The following is a 13,349-nucleotide window of genomic DNA, read 5'->3' on the forward strand; positions in this document are numbered from 1 at the left end:
CGGGAAAATTTCTCCATATATCTCAGACATTTTTTCAGTTATGTGAAATTAGGGTGACCCGCATGACTTACACGTTTTTGCTGACGCATTCAGGCCTATACAATGTTCTGCAATGTTTTAGAAAAACCGATGTGGAGCAACTTTGCCAAAGAACCCAAATAGTCCCAAAACCCAAAAATCAGTTTTATTTTTCTTGATAGCAAAACGTATCCTTTGACGAATAACAAAACCCTACTTCCCGTGATATTCTCTCTTAGATATATAGATGTATCTGCAATTATCTTATCTCGGCATCCAACATTCAATTCAAGTCAATTCATTTCATTTGCCATAACTAAGTAGCCAGTGGAGCATTCGTCTGTTGAAAAATGCATGGATCTTGTGCAAGAGCCAGATATAAGTCTCAAATATTTGTCTAAGGTAGCGAACTATAACGTAAACCTGGATTACTTTAAAACTGCTACAGCAAATAATTTTCCTAGTTTCATCTTCTTAGATTCCGCTTACTGTGATCGATCTAATATCAATACATGTAAATTCAATTTTTATTTACTTTACATACAGTTATTTTGGTTGCTCTAGTATGTATCTCTTTTTTATTGATTTAGTTCCTAAGTATCTTTAGCATAAACATTTGGGCTTGCGGTGGATTAATCCTAAAGTGTTGATTTTTTATGAATACACACTTAGAACAAATCACCGAAGTCGGTAATATATCTACCGAAACAGCTGAGTGGTCGGTTTTCGGTTCGGTAAATGAAAAGATTACCGAACGGTCCGTAATTTGCGATTGGGATGGAATCTGTCAAAATTACTGAACATTCGGTAATCGTTTACCGAAAATCTGTAGCTTAGAACCAGTGATTTTTTCCCGGAAAGTTGTTTCTAACAAGAAAAAGAAGCTAGTAGCTACATAAAATTAAAAATCAAGCTCGACGTGAATACCGAAAGTTTTGTTTTGACGTTTCGATTGGGCCAGATTACTGAGCTGTCGGTAGTCTAACTAATTGATTACCAAATTATCAGTGTAATATTTTATAGTCTTCGGTAATGTCGTAGATTTACAAAATGTTCGGTAAATTTTTACCCCAGCTTACCGAAATTCAGTAATTTTGTTAATGACGCAGTGTCAAAAGCTGTCCATATACCGATACATCAGTATTTTTATGAATTACAGATCGGTTTCGGTGATTTCGTTAACCGTACTCAAAAAGTTTGTGTATGTGTGTACTTTATATCAAACACTTTTTGATCTTTCAATTGTTCAATTTGCTGAAGTCATCGAAGATCTACCTCGATTATTTTTCAAGTTAGGGAAGTTTTCCGTTTAAAAACATACTTGTCGATCTGTGCAAACAAAAAACCTCCTAACAGTTTTGCCACCATGAACAGAGAGAAAGCGTATCTCTCCAATGGCGATAAAAAATTGAGGATCCGTTTACGCCTTTCAGAGATATTGGCAGTTGAAAACACTTTTTTTTGCGATGAAAATCTCTTATAAGTCTGCAACCATAAGAGATAGAACAGAAGTAGCAAAAAGTTGTGAAATCAAATGTTGGAAAAGTGCTCCGAACAAAGTTTTTGTGAGAAATTATCGCATAAAAAGTTATCAAGAAAAAACTGATTTTTCAGGACCACCCTAACTTATTTGTTTAAAAAAATCATAACTCGCGAACAATATGTGGTATAAATTTTAGTTCTTCAGCAAAGTTGATTCAAATCAGTTGTTCTGAAACATTCTAGAACATTGTATAGGATTATTGCGTCAGCAAAAAAGTTCGTATTCTGATCTCGTAAAATATGCGACCCACCCTAATTTCACATCACTGAAAAAATGTTTGAAAACATATGGAGATTCTTCAACGAAAAAACTGACGGTTTAGGCGCGAACATGTTTGTCTTTCTGTATACGGCTTTGAGACCAATGTGTATTATATTTTATGATATTTTTGAGGAACTACTGCAGGTACATCCAATCAAGATTCTTTCGGACACCTAGGCAACAGTTACACTGATTTACACTAATAAAAAGTTGCACGTTTGATCTGTGGGCTTATGTTATGGATTGATTCAAAAACCACAATAATGATTCGCTGTGTTTGTTTTTTCCAAATTATATTCGTTTTACTCGTTAAATTCTTTGGTATGTACTGAGTCATAAGCCATCAACGGATATTTAATATTTTTCCACATGAGTTCATCTGGTTTACCTGTAAGATACCAGTATGTGTTAGCCTATGGGTGGATAGATCATCACTCAACTTGGAGTCAGTGTGTTTTGCCTACAACCATGATCATCATGTTGAAGTTCGACTAACATTGATTTGTGCCACTTTGTTCATAAGGAAAGACATCAATTTTCAAGTAGGCTTTGGCCTACTTGGGTGGGTGGGTCAAAAGTAAGTGCTTTTCCCCTAAAGCTAAGTATGCTGTTTTGTTCAAGAAAATTAAAGAAATTCCTTGATTGAACGGGTCAAGAAATTTCCTACAGAGAGCCCCATTTGAAATGACATTTCTTCTCAACTGCGTACTGCGATCAGAAAAATGTGATTTTCTGGACCATTTCTGGGAAGAAATTTTCCACGCATCGAGATAGGCGTTTCCTTTTCTTGTCAGTAGCAAACCAGCCTTAATGTATGATGTTAATCAATTAGCTTAGCTTTCGAATTTCATTACAGATTTTTTTGTTTGTGATAAATATTTTTTTTTGTAGGGGGGGTCCGTAGCCTTGAGGTTACGCTTTCGCTTCATAAGCGGAAGGTCATGGATTCAATTCCCAGCCCCTCCAAAAAATAAACCGTCCAGCCACCAGAAGACGCCGCACGGAGGACCGTGCATAGGGGAGCACATCCATCCTCCGTCAGTATCAGATGGTGACTGAGACAAATTGACCCACTTCGCAGGCAGCTAGCCTCAAACGACTCAGGAAAAACGGCAAAACGAACCACCGCAAAAGAGCAACGGACTATGGCTTATGGAAATCGATTGGACCAACAGCAGAGCACTCTCCTACCTGCTCGGTGTGAGAGCAAAAGAGCAGAAGAGAGTGAAAGCAAATGTAAATATAGATTAGTTAAAAATAGAACTGTATCGGTAAGGAAGATACAGATAAAACTGATTCCGGCACAGTAGTGGCCACGAGCACGGAGTGCCTTAATAAAAAAAAAAAAAAAAAAAAAAAAAAAAAATATTTTTTTGCAATTTCTCATCGTAATAGGCTGTTTTTCATCACGCCAATCTGTCATGAAACGGCCTACTTTCCTGCACTGAAGTATGCAGTGCGGGAATAGTCATTACCTAACTGAAACTAGTGCTGTAATGATTCATTACGCAACGCTTTCTCATTACGCAACTGTTTTGAGTTGCGTAATGAATCATAACACAACAATTTTTCAGAAATTATAAAATAATGGTGAATGCATTCCAGCATAATTTCTGATACCCTCAAGTTGTCTTTTACGAAATTGCAAAAAATGTTGTACGTAACTCGTTGCAGAACTCGATTTTTACAGCACTCGTCGTAATTATCCTACTCGGCAAGCCTCGTAGGATAAATGTACGACTCGTGCTGTAAAAATCATCATTCTGCAACTTGTTCCGTAAACTACTATAACAATGCTATGGTTGGTTTCAACCCAGCGAACTAAATTGCAGTCGGACGGCATTCATCCTAAAAAATAGCTGAAAAAGAGCGTAGTGCATTGTACCTTTCTATAAAAAAAAACTATGCATTAATTCCCAGGAAGAAGGAAAATTCAAAATCATATCTCGAAATGAATAAATTTTGATATCATATTATTGCTGTTTGCATTTGAGATGCAAATTTTGACTAAACGTCCTCCAAATGCGGTAAAACAAAACAATCAAAGGACACCTAGCAAACGTTTTTCAAAATCACCGCCGACCTAGCATGAAAAATCTATCTTTGACATCGCATTTCTTGTAGAAAATCTTACCGCATTTGGTGCTCCCGCATTTGATATTTGCGTTTCAAATGCACACAGCAATACAATTTGAAAAGATGTTCGATTTTTATTTCAAAAACTCAATGTAATAGCTTTACATCTGCAAATAAAGTTTATTTTACATAGCATTGGCCAATTCTTTATTTTGAAATTAAATATCAAATATTTTGAAAAGCTTCAAATTTTTGATACTAATTAAAATTTAAATACATTTTAAAATTTTACATTTTAATCCGATTAATTTACTACTGTAGTGGGACAATCTTTTGTACATTCTTATTATGAAACAAACACGTATAATATCTTGAAATTGTTGAAATACCTTATGGAAGAGATATGCTTCCCCTGTACTACCAAGTGTTTTATAAAAAATACAATTTACACCGTCTTCAGCCAAAGGCCACACAGAATGAACAATCATTAACATTAGGCAACGGACAACACGAAACACCCAGTAGCCCAGTGATGAATTTTTCGTTTGACGAAAAGTTTCCACCGACTGGAGCGGAAATCGAACCCACAGCTCGTGACACTATACGCCTGAACGACTGACGCCGCTAACCGCACGGCCACGAAGCCCATAACGAAACAAGGGATCGAATGTGGTTCTACAAGTGGTATCATACTGAGCCCGAAAACTATGGTTATGTTTTTATTTCGTCTTTGGTAGCACCAGGGGACCCCAATACTCGAAGTAGTACTCATTCCGAGCCCGACTAGGTATTATGTCTTTATTTTGTCACAACCTCTCTTATGGTGTGACAATGTGATGATTCCTGTGATAGCATTTGGCAGTCTAAGTCGTCAGAAAAGCTTTTCCACAGTATTTATCCATCTCGCCCGCGTGCCTCTTCAACTTGATCTATGATTGATGCTGCGCAGTCCCAGTCCGGCCCCATCTGTAGTCGCGATTGCACTCTGGGAGTCCCATCGTTCCCCATTTTAATTACTCCCTGAACACCGGACGGGCGCCAGATTCCTAAAAAAATAATTAACCACCACTCCGCAGCGCGTGACGTCAATGGCATCCCGTAAACTTCGATCCACTTGCTGCTACTGCTGCTGCTGTTTGGGGGTAAACCATAATTGGCCCATGTGTAGCGATTAACTTCCATCACCAGTGAACAATGAAAGCCCGTCATCGTCAGCAGCCAACAACCACCAGGCAGTAAAGTACCCTACAATTAGTAGAGCACGCTCTACTCCGGTACCGACGCCAGCGGGACCATGGGCGTAAATAGTCATCAGATTAAGAAGGGAGGCAAAACCCTTTCGCATTGGAAGTGGAATGAAGCTAAATTTCGATAATATTCGTGTACCAATCACAGGGCCATAGAATGGTAGGACAAAATCTTAAAAGTATCCAACAATATTAAACAATATTTTCACATCTGACTTATTTAAGTTATCTCTGGGAGGTCAAAAATTTTTGTTTTCGGATGACACAGGCCTCTCCGCGATTAGGCCTACGTGTCGTCTGTAATAGATTGCAAAAAAGTTTGGATATTTTACCTTCATACTTGCGAAAATGGAAGATTTCTCCTAATGCTTCCAAAACTCAACTTATAATATTCCCACAAAGACCAAAAGCTTTGTTTGCAGCCTTCAAGTGGCCATGTTGTTACGATAAGAGAGGTCCCAATAAATTGGTCAGACGAAGTTAAGCATCTAGGGCTCATGCTAGATAAGAATTTGACTTTCAAAAATCACATTGAGGGCATTCAAGCCAAATGTGATAAATATGTAAAATGACTCTATCCCCTTATTAATAGAAAATCAAAACTTTGTCTTAAGAACAAGCTTTTGATATTCAAACAAATTTTCAGGCCAGCCATGTTGTATGCTGTACCAATATGGACTAGCTGTTGTAATATCAGAAAAAAAGTTCTGCAGAGAATTCAAAACTAAATTTTAAAAATGATTCTGAAGCTTCCTCCCTGGTATAGTACTAATGAGTTGACACATTGGAACAAATGTCAATTAAAATAATTAATAATTTCAGACAAGAATCCTTGCAATCCTCTATTGTCACGATTAATACGATATACATTTAGGTTTAGTTAGGCTAAGTAATTTTTTTTCTCTCTTATAAGCAGGTGAAATCAATTCATCTGTAAACAATTTAACGGCTTCGGCAAGTGAAATGTAATGTGTTGTTAAAGTTATTATAGAACGAAGCCACATCTCAAGTTTTCAAGAGCACAAGACTTGAGAACCAAACAGCGCTCTACGTTGAAAATCTATCTCATTGGTCACCACCAGCTAGCAAGCAATTTGATTGGTTTTCAACGCGAACTGTTGTCAGATACTTTCGTCTTGTGCACTTGAAAATTCAAAGCTTGGCTTTGTTTTATAATCACCTTAACAAAATGTTAATAAATGCTCAATTCAGTTTTGCCAAATAAGTATAAAAATGTTGCCTAACACAGAACACATAGATATAAGAAATGAATGTAATGTTTGGAATAATGATCATCCAACAATTTTTAAAATACTTAGATGCCTAATTTGAAAACTATCTCGTCAATTTTTCTTCAGAAAATTTTAGGGGGCAAGTCTATGTTTGGAGAAGGACCCCTCCTTATTAACGCCAATGAGCAACCCAAGTCTCGATCGCGCACACCGATGATGGAAACCAAAACAAAAACACCACCATGCGTTAAACGGTTTAATTATTGATGAGCGAAGGGTATCAGTTGTGGCAGAGCACACGTGTAACACCTGATGCGTATTCCCACGGTTTGCTACCGCTGTCTGTTGCTGATCGTCATGCTCCTTTCGCTCTTTCTCCAAAGAGTTTTTCCTTTCGTCTTATTTTGCACAATCGTATAATTGAAGCTACTGGATAAAGAGCGTGGAGGAAATGCCGATGGAAAAACAAGTAGCCGTATCATTGGCAATTTGTTGTTGTGTCAAACCGTATTGCGGGGCGAAGTCGAAGTAGGCGAGGAGGAAACCAGTTTGCTACGATCATTAATGAACTCCGAGAGGTGGAATGTAAACAACGTTTAGGTGGACTAAGAAAACCATGCGTGTGATATTATCTTCATGAATGAGAAGAGTAAATGGGTTTTTGTTTTTGCTTTTTTGTATTTTAAAAATAAACAATTGGAAGACATTGGATCACATTGAGGCTTAAAATTCTAATATCACAATTAAAATTAAAGCTGGCAACCTTACGAGAACTAATTAAAGCTTTATCCGTTTTTTTCGTAAACCGATTTAGTAACTAAAACGATGGAAGAGATCATGATTTTGTTGCAGGTATTGTCAGTCTGACGCGTTTTTTCTTGAGGAGGAGAAGTGGCTTAAGCCTGAGCCCATCTATCGCAGAATTCCTGCTGTGGAACTTGGTGATCGGAGAAGCAATGGCACGGTTGGATCAGATCACTGTCGGCTTCGCGGGCCATCGTGGTCCAGAAGAAGGTACCGGCTTCGGTGCGGGCAAAGTGCACTGGGACGTATTGTTCCTCGGGTTCAACTGGTTGGATTTGAACCTGATTATCCTCGTAAACAATGATGGCTGCATTGGCATGGCACTCTGCGATTTCCGACAAGAGCTGGGCTTCCAAACGCTCGTTGGCATCGTTATCGTAGTCGTAATCCGGTACAAAGTTCTGTTCTGGAACGTAGTAAAACTGTTCCTGGGTGTCCTTGATTCGCTTGGCTTCCTTTTTCGACTTGAGCAAAGCGGCGATCGGCTTCAAGATCTTCTTCAGCTTGTACACTGGCGAAGACTTCATCAGCTTCATGTTGTTGTATTTGTTTTCGTTGATGCTGTTGTTGCTGTGGGCAACGTTGTATCCGTGAGAATGCATCTTCACTGATTTGAGTTTTTCGTTTTTCTGTGTAGGCACTGTATGGCACTTGGCACTTTTTGAGTTGGTTTCGAGTTTAACTTGAAACGAACGTTTAGCGTTCTGGTAAGTGAATGCACTTGTGAACTGATCGAGTGTTTAACTGAGTATGCTATCCCAAAGCGAGGACGGTCCCTTATATACCCGTCGACGGCCTTATCTCAGGGGGTAGATTTCCAAAAAATGCATCCCCTCTCACTCGCTCGCATAGGCAGCATGACGAAAAAAGGATCATCACCGACTCGACCCAGTGCGGTGCGTGAATGCATGCGAAGGCGAAGGAGGAAAGCAAAGTGTAGCGCGCAGGCAGTGCCAGAGGGACAAGGGAAACGACGAACGTAAAAAGCATAAACGCGCTCGTCGAATCAGGGCTCAGTATAGGGGCAGGTGTTCCGTTCTCGGCTCCGAGACTGTGTAATCAGAGAAACCTGAGAGGGAACCACACTTGTGCACTAGGGTTGCGGCGTGGGACGAAAAAGGATAGCAAGTTGTGGTAGGGTAGGACGACGGCAAAAAAGGAGCGTAATTTAATAAACAACAGTGTATAGGAAAAGCAGAATTTTCGAAATCGTGGGAACTCAAATCTTTTACATTTTCCCACAGCCTCGAAGCCCCGAAAAAAAGGGCAGATGGTTAGCGAGGGTGATTATATTTTGTGTAGCGCAGGATAAAAAGGCGATATGCTCTGGCCTCATATTATATGCGTGGACCAAGGAAGAGAGAGGACGAAAAAACACTCCTGTTTGTGTATTCAGAGCATGGGAAACTGTTAAGAGAAACATAAAACTGCGAAGAGGTTTCTCATTGTGTCCTGTCTGTTATGGGATGCTTCATTCATAATCAATTAATCCCCGTTTTTCACTGCTGATGCTGCCTATTGAGAAGCTGTTGCAATATGTATCCTACTTCCATTGCACCTTTTGTATGTACACGGAATCCTTGCTTCAGGATCGTGAGAAAGTTCCTCATCCCACGATTTTTTTACATTGTCTCCGTTGCACCGGTTTTGTTAGGAAAACCGTTCACGACCCACTAAAAAGGAGACAATTAAGGCATTCTTAATTGCTTTGGAACCTCGAAGGACCTTCTTATTTTGATTTTTTTAGTCATCCCACGTGTTTTGCTTCATCCATGTCGAACCATGTTGTTATGAAATCCATCCCACTCTTGAGCCGGACGACAGTTAGGTCTGATAAGAAATCGTTTGGAAAATCCAATCAAAGCAACCCTTTCATTTTTCACCCGAGAAATTCTAACATGAAAGCACGGGTGGAGGCAATCAAAGCAAGCATCTCAGAATATGACGCGCATAGCCGACTGCGATCATGCCGTTTTGTTTACATTTTTTATCCTCGCGCCCGGCATGAGCAAGACTGGCTTCGTTATTTCTGGACAAACATTTCAAAAGGGCACATCGACATTGGTAAACATTGGCTTTGCCAGCCGCTCTTGAGCCCAATTCAACTCGATCACGCTCACCAATACCACTATCAGGAAGAGCTAACACCAATCTTTCTGATAGTGGGGTTAGTTTGCGTGCGCGGGCTAAAAAGGGCTCAACAGCAACGTTTCTAAAAAACGGCTCAAGACCTCTTGAGCCCTTTTCAAATGTTTGTCCAGATTTATGCTGTTGCTGGCTGTTGGTGATGCCCCATGCCTTATTCCATCGTGCTCAGTGCAAGCGCGCTTTTTTATTCGTTTCGGTTTGTTTTGGCTTCGCACGTTGCCGGCGATTGCTGCTCGCGAGTTGTTGCTTTTGATACCACGTGCAGAGCGCGCGAGTGATATTCACGCGACTTCTGTTCGTCGGTATCTACAGTATCGGGCATAGTTAGCTCTCACTTACTCGATGTAAAATTTGGGTTTGATTACTACTTCGATGGTCCGTTAGATCGCATTCGAATTGATTTTGTGTTCTTTAACTCGATGGTCTCTTCAATATCGAGCTGTGGAGTGTTGACTGTACATAGCTTTTTCTTTTGATGCAATTTTTGTCAAAACTCAACCTATCTAACCTATGTCATTTTGAATCAATAGTTTGCACACAAGTTTTTCAACAGTTATAAAACATTAAGGTAATTTGTAGTTCGTCACAGAAAAACTAAAAAATAATCGGTCGAGAAACGACAAACTCTCTAAAGCTAGCAATTTAGTATGAGAAAACGGCATTGGTACACTTTATATGTTCGATACTGTACGTACTGCGGTTGATGGGATCGTCGTTTGCGGAACACGCGCGTTGATATACACGTTTGGAAGTGCAACGGAATCGGCGGTGGTTGCACCGAAATAGCAGCAGCAGCCACAGCACGGTTGTCGAGCGGGCGGAACATAAAACCGTTGCACGTTGTTGCCGGTGATGGACACTGACCGGGGAAAACGAAACATGCAACATAGTGAGTAGTAGGCCATGCGTTGCTAATGTGGGGATTGTGAGTCGGACCGGGCTGTGTCAGGAGGCCCAAAGGCTGACTTGTTTCGAGGTTACCTTGCGGTACATTACTGCTTCGTCAAGGTCTTTGAGGGTGGGTTAATATGTTGCACGTGGGAAAGCACCTGTTGGATTTAGCTCATATCGAATTAAAAATCTATAATCGTTTGTTTTTATTAATAGCCTATTGAGAGAGATACTTTTCTTCATATGGTGGATTAAATTCGTTCTAAGTTGTTTCAAGTTGCTTTCCCACTTTCTCACGACTAAGCTTGTTATAAATATGGTCGATAAAGAAATTTATAAAAAGGTGAAAAGTTTAGGAACTTTTGTCATTCAAGTGTAATCTTTCTTACATCCATAAGAACAAAATGATAGCTTCACAATAAAGTTTTTAATGAAAACATAATTGTACCTAACGCTTTCTAAGCCATTTTAAAAGATCTAGTACACGGGTAAAAATGCGGTACTCTAAAACAGGAGAAACAATCATGATTTCGGGAGGAAGGTGTGTTTTCATGTTATGAAAATACACCATGACCAAAAGTCATGAACTCACCGTAATGCTGGCTGTACGTTACGTTTTCAATTTTAAGCAAAGAAAAATGTCATGGATTTAGTCATCTGTCAATTATGATTCCTATTTTTGATACGAAAAGTGGCAATTTCGGTCATGAAATTATGAAGCAGGATCTGATATCATGAACATAGGTCATGAAAACATAAACATGTATTCAGATGCCTGTCATTTATGATTCTAATTTTGGTGCCGAAAAGTGGCAAGTTGAGTCATTAAATCATGAAGCAGGATCCTTGAATCATGAACTCATTTCATGAAAACGAAACATTATACGTCAATTTAGATCCCAGTTTATATTTGCCATTGGTAAACAAAATATATTAAGATTAAAATTGTTACTGCTTTTGTGCCGGTAGCCTAAACTGTGAAAACATTCCACAAATGTCAACCTAACGAGTGCAAACATTCGGTGGTTAGGTTTGTACGCAAAATGGTGTTTCGAGCATCAATTGAGTTGGTAAATGGTCCCTGGGCTGGTGGATTGATGGAACACTCCTTAACAACTCTACTGGTGTGCAAAGTGGAACTGGAACATCCGGTTGCCGAAGGCCTTTTGTGAGCTGCTCTGTTACAGAACGTGGGGAATGCATCAGTTCCGAACAGTTAAAATCGCCGACAAGCTTGTCAAGCAAAATTTTCGTTCGAAGCCAAACATTGCCCGGTTCTGCATAGTCAGGATGAAGTAAGCACATTATGGAACATTCAGTAGCTCCGGCAGATTGATTGTGCCGTAAAACAATGTAGGAGCTCACGGGAATGCCAAAAATGATGACAAATCTATTTTTATAATTTCACTAGAAAACATCACCGATCGCCATGAGACACGTTGACTAAGGCGAAGAAAGTGACAGTTGGATTTGTGTAACGCCCTGAGCATACGAGTTGTTGCATAATAGTCACGATTTCATGACTTTTAGTCATGATATCGAAGAAACAAAAAAAAAAAAAAATCATTCATGACTTTTTGTTCATGAACTCGGCAACGGATTTTTTTTCCGTATAGAATTTGTATCATTTGACAGATATGCGTATTTCGACCTCAACTGTAAGGCCGTCTTCAGTGTCGTGTACTATACTCGACTTTAGTACACGACACTGAAGACGGACTTACAGTTGAGGTCGAAATACGCGTATCTGTCAAAAAATACAAACTCCAGTGGAATTAAATGGTATAGTACTAAATTCAGGTTTTTCACCTGCTTATTTTTTCGGTTATTTTATTTTAATTTTCTTTATTACATTCATTTCTTATATCTAGGTGTTCTGTGTTATTTGACAACACTATCATCCTAATTTGGTAAAACAAATTTAAGATTTAATTAACATTTTGTTAACAACATATTACATTTCATTTGCCGTAGCAGTTCAGATTTTTTACAGGTGAGTAGATTTCACCTGCTTATAAGAGAAAAACGCTTTGAATATACTTAACCTAACTTAACCTTAACATATAACGCATTAATCGTGACAATAGAAGATTGTACCGATTATTGCCTGAAATTATTAATTATTTTATTTGACATTTGTTCCAATGTTTCAACATTGGATATTCTATGCAACTCATTGGTACTATACCAGGGAGGAAGCTTAAGAATCATTTTCAAAATTTTATTTTGAATTCTCTGCAGATCTTTTTTCCTAGTATTACAACAGCTAGTCCATATTGGTACAGCATACAACATGGCTGGCCTGAAAATTTGTTTGAATATCAAAGGCTTGTTCTTAAGACAAAGTTTTGATTGTCTATTAATAAGGGTATAGAGACATTTTACATATTTATTACATTTGGCTTGAATGCCCTCAATGTGATTTTTGAAAGTTAAATTCTTATCTAGCATGAGCCCTAGATACTAAACTTCATCTAATCAATTTATTGGAACCCCTCTCATCGTGACAACATGTCCACTTGAAGGTTTCAAATGACGAGCTTCTGGTTTATGTGGGAATATTATTAGTTGAGTTTTGGAAGCATTAGGAGAAATCTTCCATTTTTGCAAGTATGAAGAAAAAATATCCAAACTTTTTTGCAATCGACTACAGATGACACGCAGGCCTCGTCCTTTGGCGGAGAGGCTTGTGTCATCCACAAACAAAGATTTTTGACATCCCTGAGGTAACTCAGGTAAGTCAGATGTGAAAATATTGTATAACATTGGTCCCAAAATGCTGCATTGAGGAACACCAGCTCTTACAGGAAGTCTATCAGATCTGGAGTTCTGATAATTAACCTGAAGTGTACGATTTGACAGATAACTTTGAATTATTCTAACAATTGTGGTAATGGATTCATAGCTCTATATAATACTTAAAGTTTCAATATATTGAAGCTATAAAAAAAATACATTCAAATTTGATCTTAAATAAATGATGTCGATAAGCATTATTTTAAAATAGGACCATTTCAATAATAACGCTCGATTGAGCATCACGCTGGATGTGGGTGCGTTATTCGAATCTGTGTAGACTTTGGTTGGAAGAAGCCGTTTCTGTTTCTCTCTCTCTCTTTCAGCAAAGAA

The 13,349-nt window shown here is 38.8% G+C and overlaps 1 protein-coding gene across 1 annotated transcript; it reads right to left on the bottom strand.

Annotated features, from left to right (window-relative positions):
• Nucleotides 1-7,035: 7,035 nt before the first annotated feature.
• On the bottom strand, nucleotides 7,036-7,920 carry LOC110679716 (enhancer of split malpha protein-like). Its single transcript, XM_021855398.1, has one exon. The coding sequence runs from the start codon at nucleotides 7,781-7,783 to the stop codon at nucleotides 7,274-7,276; it is 510 nt and encodes a 169-aa protein (XP_021711090.1). The 5' UTR covers nucleotides 7,784-7,920; the 3' UTR covers nucleotides 7,036-7,273.
• Between the last annotated feature and the right edge of the window lie 5,429 nt (nucleotides 7,921-13,349).

Source organism: Aedes aegypti, chromosome 3 (genome assembly GCF_002204515.2).
Source record: "Aedes aegypti strain LVP_AGWG chromosome 3, AaegL5.0 Primary Assembly, whole genome shotgun sequence".
Classification (NCBI taxonomy): domain Eukaryota; kingdom Metazoa; phylum Arthropoda; class Insecta; order Diptera; family Culicidae; genus Aedes; species Aedes aegypti.